This window comes from Schistocerca gregaria, chromosome 2, assembly GCF_023897955.1.
Source record: "Schistocerca gregaria isolate iqSchGreg1 chromosome 2, iqSchGreg1.2, whole genome shotgun sequence".
Lineage (NCBI taxonomy): Eukaryota > Metazoa > Arthropoda > Insecta > Orthoptera > Acrididae > Schistocerca > Schistocerca gregaria.
The window spans coordinates 943,849,204-943,863,127 of NC_064921.1; the positions used below are offsets into that span (position 1 = coordinate 943,849,204).

General features: G+C 41.3%; 1 protein-coding gene across 15 annotated transcripts in view; it reads right to left on the reverse strand.

Annotated features, from left to right (window-relative positions):
* LOC126335395 (pumilio homolog 2-like) overlaps positions 1–13,924 on the reverse strand; it is a 550,606-nt gene that overhangs the window by 267,803 nt on the left and 268,879 nt on the right. For all 15 annotated transcript variants that reach the window (XM_049998621.1, XM_049998625.1, XM_049998620.1 and 12 more), the window contains one exon: positions 2,384–2,574. In XM_049998621.1, coding sequence (XP_049854578.1) covers positions 2,384–2,574 — 191 coding nt within the window. The remainder of the gene's footprint in view (positions 1–2,383; positions 2,575–13,924) is intronic.

Genomic DNA, 13,924 nt, shown 5'->3' on the forward strand with positions numbered 1-13,924 from the left:
TATGCATCTGTGTCATTACAAAATTCACTATATGTGCATGCAAGAGCAACAAATGAAGAAAAAAGGTAGACGCGGAATTTGTGGAAAGGGAGCGAATAACACCGCAGCAATAATATGAAGATATAATGATTTCGTTTGCAAAAACAATTCTCAAACAGCAGTTTGCATTCAACCGAGGATTTATAATGTATGAAACTACTGTCAAGCATGAACTTAAATGTTACTTGTAACCACTCTATGAAGGGATGTAAATTACTGCACTAAATGATGAAGGAATAACAATAAATAGCTACTTGTCAGCATGTACATAATACACCACGCACCTGCTCTTCAACATTGAAGAGCATTTCTGCACTAGGGTTAAACGCTAACGATGGACTTGTGTTAATATCTTTCAAAAATTTGAGCTTTCAACATTATCCATCATTGTTTGTTGAGTTCTGTCACTTGTTCTTGCCACTCCTAGGGGCATCTAGTGCCAAGTCTAGCAAAGTGGACAGGTCAGCCTGTCCAATATAAACCACTCCCTTATGTGACTGTGTTTGTGAGCCTCTACCAGTCCTTTTGTTTATAGCAGGCATGTACTGTGGAGGGGCCACAGAGATCAGACGTGGTAGTTACCTGGGAGAATCTGCAGGGAACACAAACACCTCAGCCAGACATGACCGCAGAGAGTGGATGCACTAGTGGCATGACGAGACTGCAGTTAGCAGACTTACGTCTCAACCAGCCAAATGCCACAGCTCATGGGCAACTTTGCATCATGATGTATAACGCAGAACACACTCCTTGTCAGCACCTCAATTAACAAGTGCCCACTTCCATGCACTGCCGAGTGTGTGCAGCTGGTACCTAGATATATAGTTAATTTACACTGATCTGTCTCAACTTTAATAGATGTGTAAGCTATACATCCATCAATCAGTGGAAGAGGGCACTTGATACAGAAACACTGCACTGGAGTATCTTTTGCATTCTACATTGTAACGGAAACAATTTCTTGTGGATGACGTATTATCGTCGTCATTAACTGCGATCTCTGGGCTCAGTGGGCACCGTTTCATCATTTGTATTTCTGCAGTTCTATTACATCTTTGAAACCCATTTGCTTTCCTGTAAAACAAGACGATGTACTGTATCTTGTTGAACACTCTAATGTCATAGAGAATTAACATGTGCACTAAGAACAAAATATCATGGTTAGTACGTTTTGGAATTAAAGGTACTTCACTGTCAACGCAGAACCAACAAAATCGTGGTGATCGGAAACAAGGAATGAAAACAATATATACAATTCATGTCTCATCATCATTCTAAGCAACAAATCCAGTTTTCGACCTTTCTCCACATTTAATAACAAGTCACTGGGATGACCACATTTGCACTTAGTAGGCCAGCAATACTGAACCATAAGATGACTTTCTTCTCAAATGGATTCTGAAATTGAGTATTCAGCTAACGTAAATTAATTTTTGTCTGACCTGTTCATACCAAGTCACCACACGTGAGTTAGGTTTACGTTCCCCATTACGTAACTCTAGCCTCAGTATTCTCAAGGACAATGTCTACAGAATAACTTTCATAGTTAATTTACAGAAATAGTAAGTTCCGCAAATGAGTGTATAACAATTCACAGAACGTAAAAAACAATTAGATCATCCTATGTTAAGGTGTTTACGCTAAGTTGGACTGTGTATATGTATTATGAACAGTATGTCCCATACACAATACTTCGGTCTCGCATGACATTGTTATGACACAGTGGAAAAAATTATGCAGTCAGTATGTTTTTTAACAACAACCATTTTCCACTAAATGCATAAACTTGTGAGCTGCTGTTACTCACTTAACACCTTGACAGTCTCTTAATCTACACCTATTCCATATGCCTCACCAAATTCTCTTCTTACAATGTTTCTGTATGTTTGCATGTAACAGGTTTCATAATGGAACTAGTGAAATTTTCTCCTCAACACTATTTACCCCTTTGCTCAGAATATATATAATCAGTGTGTAAAAGAAATAACTGCGCTTATGAAATTGCGTAATTGTGATTCTTACATACAACACTGAAACCAAGATGATTATTTCCATTTTCATGCAAGCTGCTAATAAATATATCTATCTACTCAGTTAGTGAATTACTTTTGTCCTTGTGTTCTGAATACAATATCTAACAAGCAACAATTATGAAACAAAATATAATGTTAACCCTACTAGTAATTGGATTAGCAAGCATGCTTACATCAGAGACATGTTATTACTAAAAGCTAGTGATGTTAAACAATTTCATGAAATAACTAGTTACAACCACACTGTACATAATATATGTATGTAATAGGATTGTGTCTGAAATCTAGTTTATTTAATGTCATAAACATACCAGCACAAGCCCTCTCATACGAGGTTCAAGGTCTTTGCCAGTTGGTGAAGAACCGAGGACGTATTCTACCATTTTGACTCCTAAACCACCAGTTTCTGAGGAGCGGGGGGAGAGAATATTTGCTGCTTCACTACCAGGAAAGCTTCCTGATCTCCTAGGTACCATAGTGATGGGTTGGGAAACTGCATGATCTGCAATGTGAACAAAGACAGGCTGAATTAATGAAAAGAATGACATAAAAATACAATGACATATTAAAACACAATATGTTTGTGAAGTTCAGTGTAAGCTGTATAATGAAATACACAACAAAAAAAAATTACTTGCTTTGTATCTGTTTGACAGGGTCCTTCATAAGCACAAATGTCACTGGAGGCAATGCGGTGTTAAATCCTATAAAATACAAACTTAAATTGTGAGCACACTCTGCTGATTGATCAGTTAAGTCATCGTATATAGGGACTGTGTGAAAATTTTTATAATGACTATAACTGGCTCAGTTGAAAATTTAATAGCTCCTTCAACTGTACAAAAATTGATATCGTTCTTACCATTCAAGTCTCTTTGGAATCAAAGCAGTGGATTTTTTGTGCCTACCCTCTCATCTTCCAGATCACACAAAATGGAAACATTTGTAAACTTGTTACTTTTATGAATTGTACATCCAAAAGGACCTAAAGCGCAATACAATGATATTAAGTAAGGCAAGCAGCCTACTTGAAAAAACTAGCCCTAAGCAAATTGATCTATTTGATAATAATGTGACCCTTTTATTCAGTTTCACTTTTCTTCATTAATAAATAAAAAATAAATGAATCTGCCCATGTGCTTCAGATACATACTTTGAAAGAGGATCCACAGAATAAAATCTTTTCAGATTTCTCTGTATTTTTTAAGACCACCACCACCACCACCACCACCACCACCACCACCCTAAAACCTCTCCCCCTAGATTCGTTGACACACAGGAAAACGATCTTCAGTCTTCTCAACCTTACCTTCAGCTGCACACTATGAAGATAGCTAATGTTTGATGGAGGAACAGACAGCCTTTCTACATCAATTTTCAATTAACCACTGAAATTTTCTTCTCAACTTTATAGTTTCCCAAAATGAAAGTAAATTAACTGAGATGGCAGATTTCATATCTGCTAACTGCTGAACTTAAATAACAAAGAAAAAGTTACTTGTTAGACACTCTTGACATACAAAAATGTTTTCAATGAAACGCCAGCATTTTCATACTGTTTTTCAGTTTTTATTAGCATTCCAATCAACCAAGAGACAAGTCACCATGGGGTATTAAATGAGAGAGGCGCCCAAGTCCAAGATTCATATACTGTGCATAAGACAATCGGTAACAGAAAAACCACAGACAAATGTGTATGATGGAATAAATTGTTTGTTGTCAAACTGGCACTGAGTCAATGTTGTAATTCACACTTTAATGTTTGACAGAGAACCACTTTCTGACTATTACTCGAGTATTCCAGTGTAAAATAACAACTGGGAAAAAACGAGCACCTAATTCTTTCCATATGAGCTCTGATTTCTCTTACTTCATTATGATACTTATTTCTCCCTGTGTAAAGAGAGTCAACAAAATGGTTTGGCATTCAGGAGGAGGAAGATAGTGGCTGAAATTTTGTGAGAAAATCTCTCTGTAATTAAAAACACCTTTTGTTTAATGACTGCCACCTCAACTCATTCATCATAACTGTGACACCTGCTCCTGTATTTCACAATAATGCAAAACAAACAGACCTCCTTTGAATTATTTTTGTGTTTGCTGCCTACATCAATGGATGGACTATTGGTAGACAAATTGTATACACGCTCATAAGAACCAAATAGAAAACTTGGTGATGAGGAGTTGGGTTGAGGGGGCGCTCGACATCACGGTCATCAGCGCCATGACGAAAAGTCAACATGAAATCTCATGGGTGGGGATGACAGCTGTCCCCACATGTAGAACAGTTTGTAATGTACTAAAATCTGCCACCCTTCCCCACCCGTTTAGAGATGACGAAAACTTGGATTCCCTATGCCAAGGGAAACTAAAACAATGACCTCCAAATATCTTCATAGATGCAAGTGTGAGAAGACAATATTACATCTGAAGACAGTTTTCTCTCAGTTCTGAATCGACATTTGCAACAAACGTCTTAGTATTTTGTGACTTCTCGACTGGACATAAGGATGAACAAGTACTATTGGAAGCCTCTGGAGGAAAAGGCATAGTTTCAAAAATATTCCACCTAAAGCTACAAAATATGCACAACCTCTGAATGTGCATTTATTAAGGCAATATAAAATATACTGATCAGTCAGAAGATTATGACCACCAATCTACTATCAATATAAACCCATCCATGTGATAGCACCATCAACTGGCAAAGAATGACTGCTAATCAGACAAACACACAGTGCATGTGTAGTATCACTGAGTGTGCGGTTCGTGTATAAGTTTGACTGATGGCAGATTGTGATGGCTTGGAGATTTGGCACAAGCATTTCGGAAACTGTAGGAGTTGTTGGGTGTTTGAAGAGTACTGTGGTGAGAGTCTTCAACAAGTGGTGAAACCACATTCAGATGATGTGTGTTTCGAAAGCCATCCCTAATTCTGCATGTCAGACGTCATAGGATGAGCAGACTGGTACAACAGGACAGGCGGCAAACTGTGGCTGAATTAGCACCAGACTTTCACGCTTAGCAGAGTACAATTGTGCCTGAACACAAAGTGCACCAAACACTCCTAATGATGGGCCTCTGCATCTAATAACCCAAGCCTGTGCCAATGTTGACACCACAAAATTGGGAACTACCACTGATGAAATGGGCATGCAACCACTGACACCAGATGTTGGCACAGTGGCATAGGGTTGCACAGTCTGATAAATCCCAATATCTTCTTCAACATGTCAATGGGTGCAAATCCCCCCTCTTCCATGGGAACAGCTCCTTGAAACTGTACTGTGGGCGGAGAAAAGATGGCAGTGGCTCCATTATGCTCTGGGGAACATTCATGTGTCCGGTGGACCTCGTGCAGAGCACCACGACGGCCAAGGAATATTGGACACTGGTTGCAGACCACGTACGCCCCTTGATGACAATCTTGTTTCCTGATGTTGGTAGCATTTTTCAACAAGGCAATGCACCGTGTCACAATGCCAGGAGTGTGATGGAGTGGTTTGAGCAACACAGTGGTGAGTTGCAAATGATGTGTTGGTCCCCAAGCTGCCAGACCTCAACCCAATCGAATAGATCTGGGATGTGATTGAACATGGTGACGTCAGAGCTCATGGCTCCCTCCCCTGAATTAGGTGACACGTGCGTCTGTCGGGGGGGGGGGGGGGGGGGGAGATATGGTGCCAACTACCTCCAGCAACCGATGAAGGCCTCATCATTTCCATGCCACGACGCTTTGCCGCAGTTATCCATGCCACAGGTGGACATACTTTCAATTAGGTAGGTGGTCATAATGTTCTGGATAATCTGTGGGGGGGGGGGGGGGGCAAGAGAAAAACAGACTTACTTAAACTACATTCCAGGAACATGCAGCCGTGGCAGATTCTTCATCAAGAAAATGCACTGTCATTTAAACTCAATTATCTGCGGAAGTATACAGACCAATATTTCATTCTGCATGGCAGAACTCTGAGTATGATATTGGAAAACCTGTGGACAACCTCTAAAGTGTCACTGACATGGCGTTGGGCACTGATGATACAGATCGTGCAGTTATGACGTGATTATCTTGCTTTTCTTCACTGTGCCTTTCGTAGTCACTGATATTGCTTTGAATTCTCACTTGCATTTATAATTAAGACATCTGCTTTGACGTCTGGAGACATTTGCAGGAAAGTGACGATCACCAGCACACTGAGAGGCATGTAATGGTCCCGTAAACAAAATTTAATATAGGGATGTTCACTCGAATGTAAGTTCTTTCCTTGTGAGAAGTCTGCTCAGACTGCCTCCTAACTTGTTAATAGCTTATGTTATGTCTGTTGGTGTTACACTATTAAATGGGTGGTGTTTTTGTGTTCTTTTTCATTAGAATAATTCTTCAATTATATGTGCAATGTGGCTAGTTACACATTATAATTTTTTTCTCGACGTTATGGAAGTGCGACAAATTTCTGAATCAACACAGTTACAAATTACAAAACTACGTACGACATTTACAACTGACAGACATAACGCATCATCATAAGATAGTAAGGCTGAAAAATTGTAGAGAAAGCCGAACGAAAATGAGACACTAATGTGGCTATGATTTGATACAGTGCGGATGACGCGTCTCTGGCAGCCGGGCATCAGAGGTCAGCAGCGGAGGCGGCGTGCAGGTGCGCGGTGAGAACAAAGCCGCGAGCGGGGCCGTTGACAGCGCCAGCCAGGCCTGACCGCCAGCAGGTTCCTGTCACAGCACGCCGCGCGCGCCGCACCGTCTCCGCAACAGCCGCCGCAGCACAATTCAATGCCGAGTCTTTCCCCGTTGTAGGCCGTAAGCAGACAGCGCATCCGGTCCGGACATCATCACTGCCATATCGAACGAGAGGACCTTACGGAGTGGGCCCCTCAGTTTTTCTTCGTACTTATATAATTTGAAGGTCAATACCCCGATATCAGTTTCATAAAGCAGTACGACGCAATTCTCTTCACTGCGATATTAAAAAAAAAAGTCTTTGAAGATTACAAAATTTTCTAGCGCTGTTAAATACGGCACATTTGTCAAATATTATCCGTAATTTAATTACATTTTTATTTATTTTGGTAGTACTGTCATTTTACGCTGATGACGCATGCTTTGTTTATTTGTTGTTATATCTCTGCAATTTTCAAGCTCCTAGGTTAGTTTCGCTATCGCTGCCATGCTGTTAATCATGGCTGCTCCGCTATTTCCACCAAAGAAGAGCAACGTTCAGTGGTCAGTTTTTTGTGGTCGGAAGGCGTATCAGGGGCCGGAATTCATCGCAGACTTTCGGTACAGTACGGGAACAGTGTTTTCCCACAACGGAGTGTCTACGGATGGATTGAAAAATTCCGAAATGGTCGCACAAGTGTTACGCACGATGAAGGAGCCGGACGACCGTTTGCCGCCATGAAGGAAGAAACCATTGAGCGTTCACGTGAAATGATTCTCATAGCCAGACGAATAACTATTGTCGAAGTGGCACATCGTCGGCCAATTAGTCACGGTTTTGCCTACGAAATCTTCCACGACAGACTTGGGTTTCATGAAGTCTGTGCAAGATGGGTCCCAAAACAACCCACACAGTTACATAAACAAACGCGCTTGGACATCTGCCAAAAACATTTGGGTCGCTACGCTAAAGAACGGGACAACAACTTAGACAGGATCATCTCTGGTCACGAAACATAGATCCATCATTAAGAGCCGGAGAGTAAACGGCAGAGTATGGAATGGAAACATCCAAATTCGCCGTGCAAGAAAAATTTCAAGACCCAACCGTCTGCAGGAAAACTGTTGCATACGGTTTTTTCGGAAGCACTAGGTCCAGTACTGGAACATTATGGGAAAAGGGGCACAACAATAAATAGTAAGATGCTTACTGCCAGGCTAAAACCTGTAATTCGAAGCAAACGCCGAGGATTGCTGTCAAAAGGTGCTGTGTTGTTGCACGACAATGCCCGTCCGCATACTGCTGAAACGCTCCAGAAACTCAAATTTGAAGTAATGATTAAAAATGTTACTTATATTTAAAAGTGTGATTCAATATTTGTTAATTACTTTTGTCTCTCGATAAAATATACAAGTAAAAAGTTTGTTACTAGCGAGATTCCACTAGTAACACTACCTGTTCACAATAGACTGTTCGAATTCATACACGTCGTTAACAGCAGTTAATTCAACACTGCCACCGTAGTTATCGCGCTGACGTCGCTTGTATACTATGAATAAAATCAGTCTTCAGAACTTCTTGGGCGAACGATGAAAAATTTGGAAATTTGTGGTAAGTTCTATGGGACCAAACTGAAAATGTCATCGGTCCCTACACACTACTTAATCTAATTTAAACTAACCAACACACACACACACACACACACACACACACAAGCGCGCGCACCGTGGCAATGAGCTTAGATCGCATGCTACCCGCGGGGCAGACGGACGATGTATAGTGGACAGTTTAAGAAATATTTTTATAACGATTCTTAAAACTAATATGAAACGAATTTTCCATTAGTTACACTATGTGATCAAAAGTATCCGGACACCCACCAAAACATACGTTTTTCATATTATGTGCATTGTGCTGCCACCTACCGCCAGGTACTCCATATCAGCGATCTCAGTAGTCATTAGACATCGTGACAGCAGAATGCGGCGCTCCGCGGAACTCACTGACTTCGAACGCGGTGAGGTGATTGGGTGTCACTTGTGTCATACGTCTGTACGCGAGATTTCCACACTCCTAAACATCCCTAGGTCCACTGTTTCCGATGTGATAGTAAAGTGGAAACGTGAAGAGACACGTACAGCACAAAAGCGTACAGGCCGACCTCGTCTGTTGACTGACAGAGACCGCCAACAGTTGAAGGAGGTCGTAACGTGTAATAGGCAGACATGTATCCAGACCATCACATAGGAATTCCAAACTGCATCAGGATCCACTTCAAGTACTATCAAAGTTAGGCGGGGGTTGAGAAAACTTGGAAGTGTGGTCATGTTTTTCATGGAGGGGGGTTTGTACCCCTTGTTGTTTTGCGTAGCACTATCACAGCAAAGGCCTACATTGATGGCGCCTGCATCTCTGAACTCTATCGAGCACCTGTTGATAATGCACGGGCTGTGGCGGAGTGGTTACTCAATAACATCTTTGTAATGGACTGGCCTGGCCTGCACACGGTCCTGACCTTAATCCTATAGTACACCTTTCGGATGTTTCGGAACGCCGACTTCGTGCCAGGCGTCACTGATCGACATCGATACCTCTCCTCAGTGCAGCAGCACTCCATGAAGAATGGGCTGCCATTCCCCAAGAAACCTTCCAGAACGTATGCCTGCCAGAGTGGAAGCTGTCATCAAGGCTAAGCGTGAGCGAACATCATATTGAATTCCAGCATTACCGATGAAGGGCGCCACGAACTTTTAAGTCATTTTCAGCCAGGTTTCCGGATACTTTTGATCACCTAATGTACATTGTTTGGTTTGGGGACTATATAATATTTCGTAACTTGTCTTGAAATTTAACTACAGTTTTGTTATCAACATCGCGAAAGGTACAGTATGTTTCATTGTTATCTGTAGAAAAGACTAGCTTAGCGCCTGCTACGTCGCTCGCGGGGAGTGTATAGTCTGCACTTTTTCTTTTCTTTAATCAAATTTTTAGTTGTTCACAAACAAACACCTTCTAATCGTTTCACGTCTGCTGAGTTTTGGTGGTGATTTTTCCATTGAAACCTTTGTATCCTAACACACCCACCTTTGCATCTCACCGAAAAATGAAATGCAAATTTTCGTATATTTATGTTTAAAAAATTTTATATTATTATAACGAAATATTTTCTTAAAATTTCACCTCGTATTTCATCCCCTTAGGGGGCACACACCCTCCTCAAAGTTTTTATCCTTTGCAGTTCGCGATGGGCCAGGATGAGTCAGTGAAGCACTGACCATAGTTCGAAGTTTTAATTATTTAGCTTAAAAATGCTTCCAGAATTAAATATTTTTATAAAATGTTTCACACCCTATTACCGCTTAAGGGTTAAGTTTCCAAAAACAGTGAAACCAAATACAAATTTTCAAAATGATTGTATAATGAGATATTTACATAAAAACTTCCATCCCCTATTTCACTCCCATTGGGCTTAAATTTGCAAAAATACTGAAACACGCATTTCTTTGTTTTTGGCCGAGAAAACAAATACAAAGTTTCGTAGGTGTAGCATCGAAACTGCTTTAACAGCGATATATTCAAAAAAAACCATTTCATCCGTTATTTCTAAAAGTCTTCTAAACGACGCCTACAGCATAACATCAACACCCTCTCCAAATTTCACGTTTCTATTCTCTGGCTTTATAATTAAAGTTAAACTCTAAAAACGCTGTAGAAATAACACCATTGGATAGAATGACGTCGAATTGCAATGGAATATTATCGGAGAACGGCGAAAACGTATGGCAGAAGAAAAATAGTGAGAAAATTGATCAATAGACGGCGCTGTATGTGACAACACGTAAATGAAAATACCTGTCTTGTGCACGACCCACTCAGGTTGGTATAATCTCGCCGGGTACACGGCTTTTCCTCCTTTCGCGTCTGCGACATTCGCCAAGACTGTCTCAGTGCAGGATCGCACTCTGCTTGTAGAGCTGTATTACACGAATGATGACAGCACACATCACTCCGCGAAAGTTCCGGGCTGTGAAAGTGAATGCCGTGCGTCTGGAGAAAATGATTCGAAAAGACGTGTTCTTTTGGTTTGCAACCTGGTAGAGGGAGGAAACAAACTGATTCGACGTCAGTGGCCACACCAATGCAGGAGGAGACGAGGGGTGGTGTGCAAACGTGTAGTAGACGGAGAATTGCCCGAACATTGGACATACCCGTGAGCACGGTGCTTAAAATCCTACGAAACATCCTTCTTTGCTATCCATTCAAAATTACCCATATGCACGAGTTGCTTCCTGTTGACCTGACAGCAAGAGAGACCTCTGCTTTACAATTTCTTGCTCGCATGGAAGTGGACAATGACTGGCCGTGGAAGATTTTGTGGACAGACGAAGCCCACTTCCACCATGACACGATACGTCAATACAGAACTGTCGAATGTGGGCGACGAAAAATCCACACGGAAATTAACCAGTATCACTTCATCGTGAAAAGGTCACTGTGTGATGCGGGTTTACGGCATTATTTATCTATCATAGGGGCATAAAAGGTGCTTCCGGTCATGCTACCTGTACCATCACTGTTAAGCTCTATGAGTGTCTTTTGTGCAACCACGTCATTCCAGCTCTCCAACAGCGTGGACGGGATCATTTTTATGGAAGATGGCGTACCTAAGAACATTGCAAATGCAGTTAGGAAGCTGCTGAAGCGCCATCTCGGAAATGCTAGATTTATCAGCCACCATTTCCCTATAGCCTGGCCGTCCCGATCGCCTGATCTTAATCCGTGTGACTTGTGGTGTGGTGCTATCTGAAAGATTTGTTCGGTGTTCCGATTGCAAACTTAACTGTATTAAAGGCACATATTGCCCAATACATTCTGAACGTGACTCGGGAAACACTTCGATCAGTTGTGGAACGTGCTGTTTCGCGATTTCAACTTGTTGCAGAAAACGGTGGACAGCATATTGAACATGTTTTGCGCCAGTCACGCGGAAATTAATAAGCCAGTTTGATTTTGATTCATGCTTTTTAAGCGATTTCGGCCTGAGGACCATTAAAAACCGATCAAAATGGCTCTGAGCACTATGGGACTTAACATCTGTGGTCATCAGTCCCCTAGAACTTAGAACTACTTAAACCTAACTAACCTAAGGACATCACACACATCCATGCCCGAGGCAGGATTCGAACATGCTACCGCAGCAGTCGCGCGGGTCCGGACTGAGCGCCTAGAACCGCTAGACCACCGCGGCCGGCATAAAAACCGATGTGAGTAATGCTTTTTATGTGGTTTTCGGCCTCAGGAAAATTAAAAACAGATTTTACTCATCCTATATATGACCTAACCGTGGTGCATGGGTTTACGTAACTAACAGTATCACACCTGTACATCCATTGAATAGTGCAGTTTGTTAACTTCTAACGTGCACCGTAGACATTGTTGTATGATTTATTTGTCATTTGTTGTCAATCACTATTAAATTTGATGCTTACAGCGCCATCTATTGCTACATTTTGTAACTAGTTTTCTTCTGCCATATGTTTTCCCCCCTTCTCCGATAATATTCCGTTGTAATTTGACGTCATTCTGACCAGTGGTGTTATTTCTACAGCGGTAATCTAACGTGCAACAATTTCGTTAACAATTGTAGCGGTAATGATTTATGGTAACGTACTGATCCATAAGAAGGCCTCTTTCTTATTGTGTGTGACGCAATTTAGCCAGTACAATGAACGTTCAACCAATATTTACTTGACTAATATAGTTTACATGCCAATGGCCTTGCCGCAGTGGTAACACCGGTTCCCCTCAGATCAACAAAGTTAAACTCTGTCGAGCTAGGCTAGCACTGGGATGGGTTACCATCCGGTCTGCCGAGCGCTGTTGACAAGCGGGGTGCACTCAGCCCTTGTAAGGCAAATTGAGGATCTCCTTGATTGAGAAGTAGCGGCAGGGAAAGAGCAGGAGGAGTGGTAACAAGCGGTAATGTAGCTGATACGAGTGTTGCACGGAAAAGCAAGCTAGTTAGAATGGTAAACTGCCCGTTTATAAAAAATGAGGGACTGCTAATTCAACCAACGGGAAACACTCCCTTAGATTATTTTCGTCTTTTGCTGACGGACGAATTTCTATTGAAAGCTGTGGAAGGAACAAATCGAAACGCAATTGAATGATTCCTTTCTGTGGGAACCAAAGAACAATCACGAATAAATTCTTGGAAAAATGTGACGGTTGGCGAATTGTTAGTGTTCTTGGAAGTTTTCCTTCACATTGAAAATGTAAAGATGAGGAAGTTCCAGGATTATTGGATAAAGGACCCTTTATTTCACGTGAAAGGAATTGCCGATAGTATTTCACGAAATCGTTTTCTTCTAATACTACGTGCAATGCATTTTTCTGAAAATCCAATACTGGGCGAACCAAAACCATCCGACAGGTTGTATAAAATAAATCCAGTCTAATTTTTCAATGGAAGGATGTGCCAAGTGTACTCTGGACGGGAGCTGTCACTGGACGAATCAATGATCCTTTGGCGTGGAAGATTACCTTTCCGCCAATACATCAAAAATAAAAAGCACAAATATGGCATAAAGCTATACATTTTGACAACTCCCACTGGAATGGTCCTAAAATTCTCGGTATACACTGGCATGATGTAAGATTTAATAGGAAGAGGGCATGCGCAAAAAAATGTTCATTTACTGCATGAGAAATTGAATGCTGTCACCACGTGTACATTGACAATTACTGTAATAGCTTCGCATTGCCTAAGTTGCTCGTGGATAAGAAGACTCACTGCACAGGAACTCTGAGGATGAATAAGAAGGATACGCCCAAGGCAAAATTACGAAAAGGTGAAGCCGTTGCCAGATTTGCGGAAGAAGTTTACGATAGGTAAGTAGCGTGGTAAGAGAGAGGTTTGCTACATTTCTAATGCATTTACAAATGAAATGGTTGACGTTGAAAACAAAAAAAGACGAAATCTAAGACCTTGGCCATTGTAAACTACAATAAATTTATGTCGGGAGTTGATCGGCACGATCAGATATCATCATATTACCTCTCGGAACGAAAATTCATGCGCTGGCACAAGAAACTTTTTATCCACTATATGGAAATGATGCTGACAAACTCACATGCCCTGCACAATACATATTCTGGATCAAAAATGCCCCT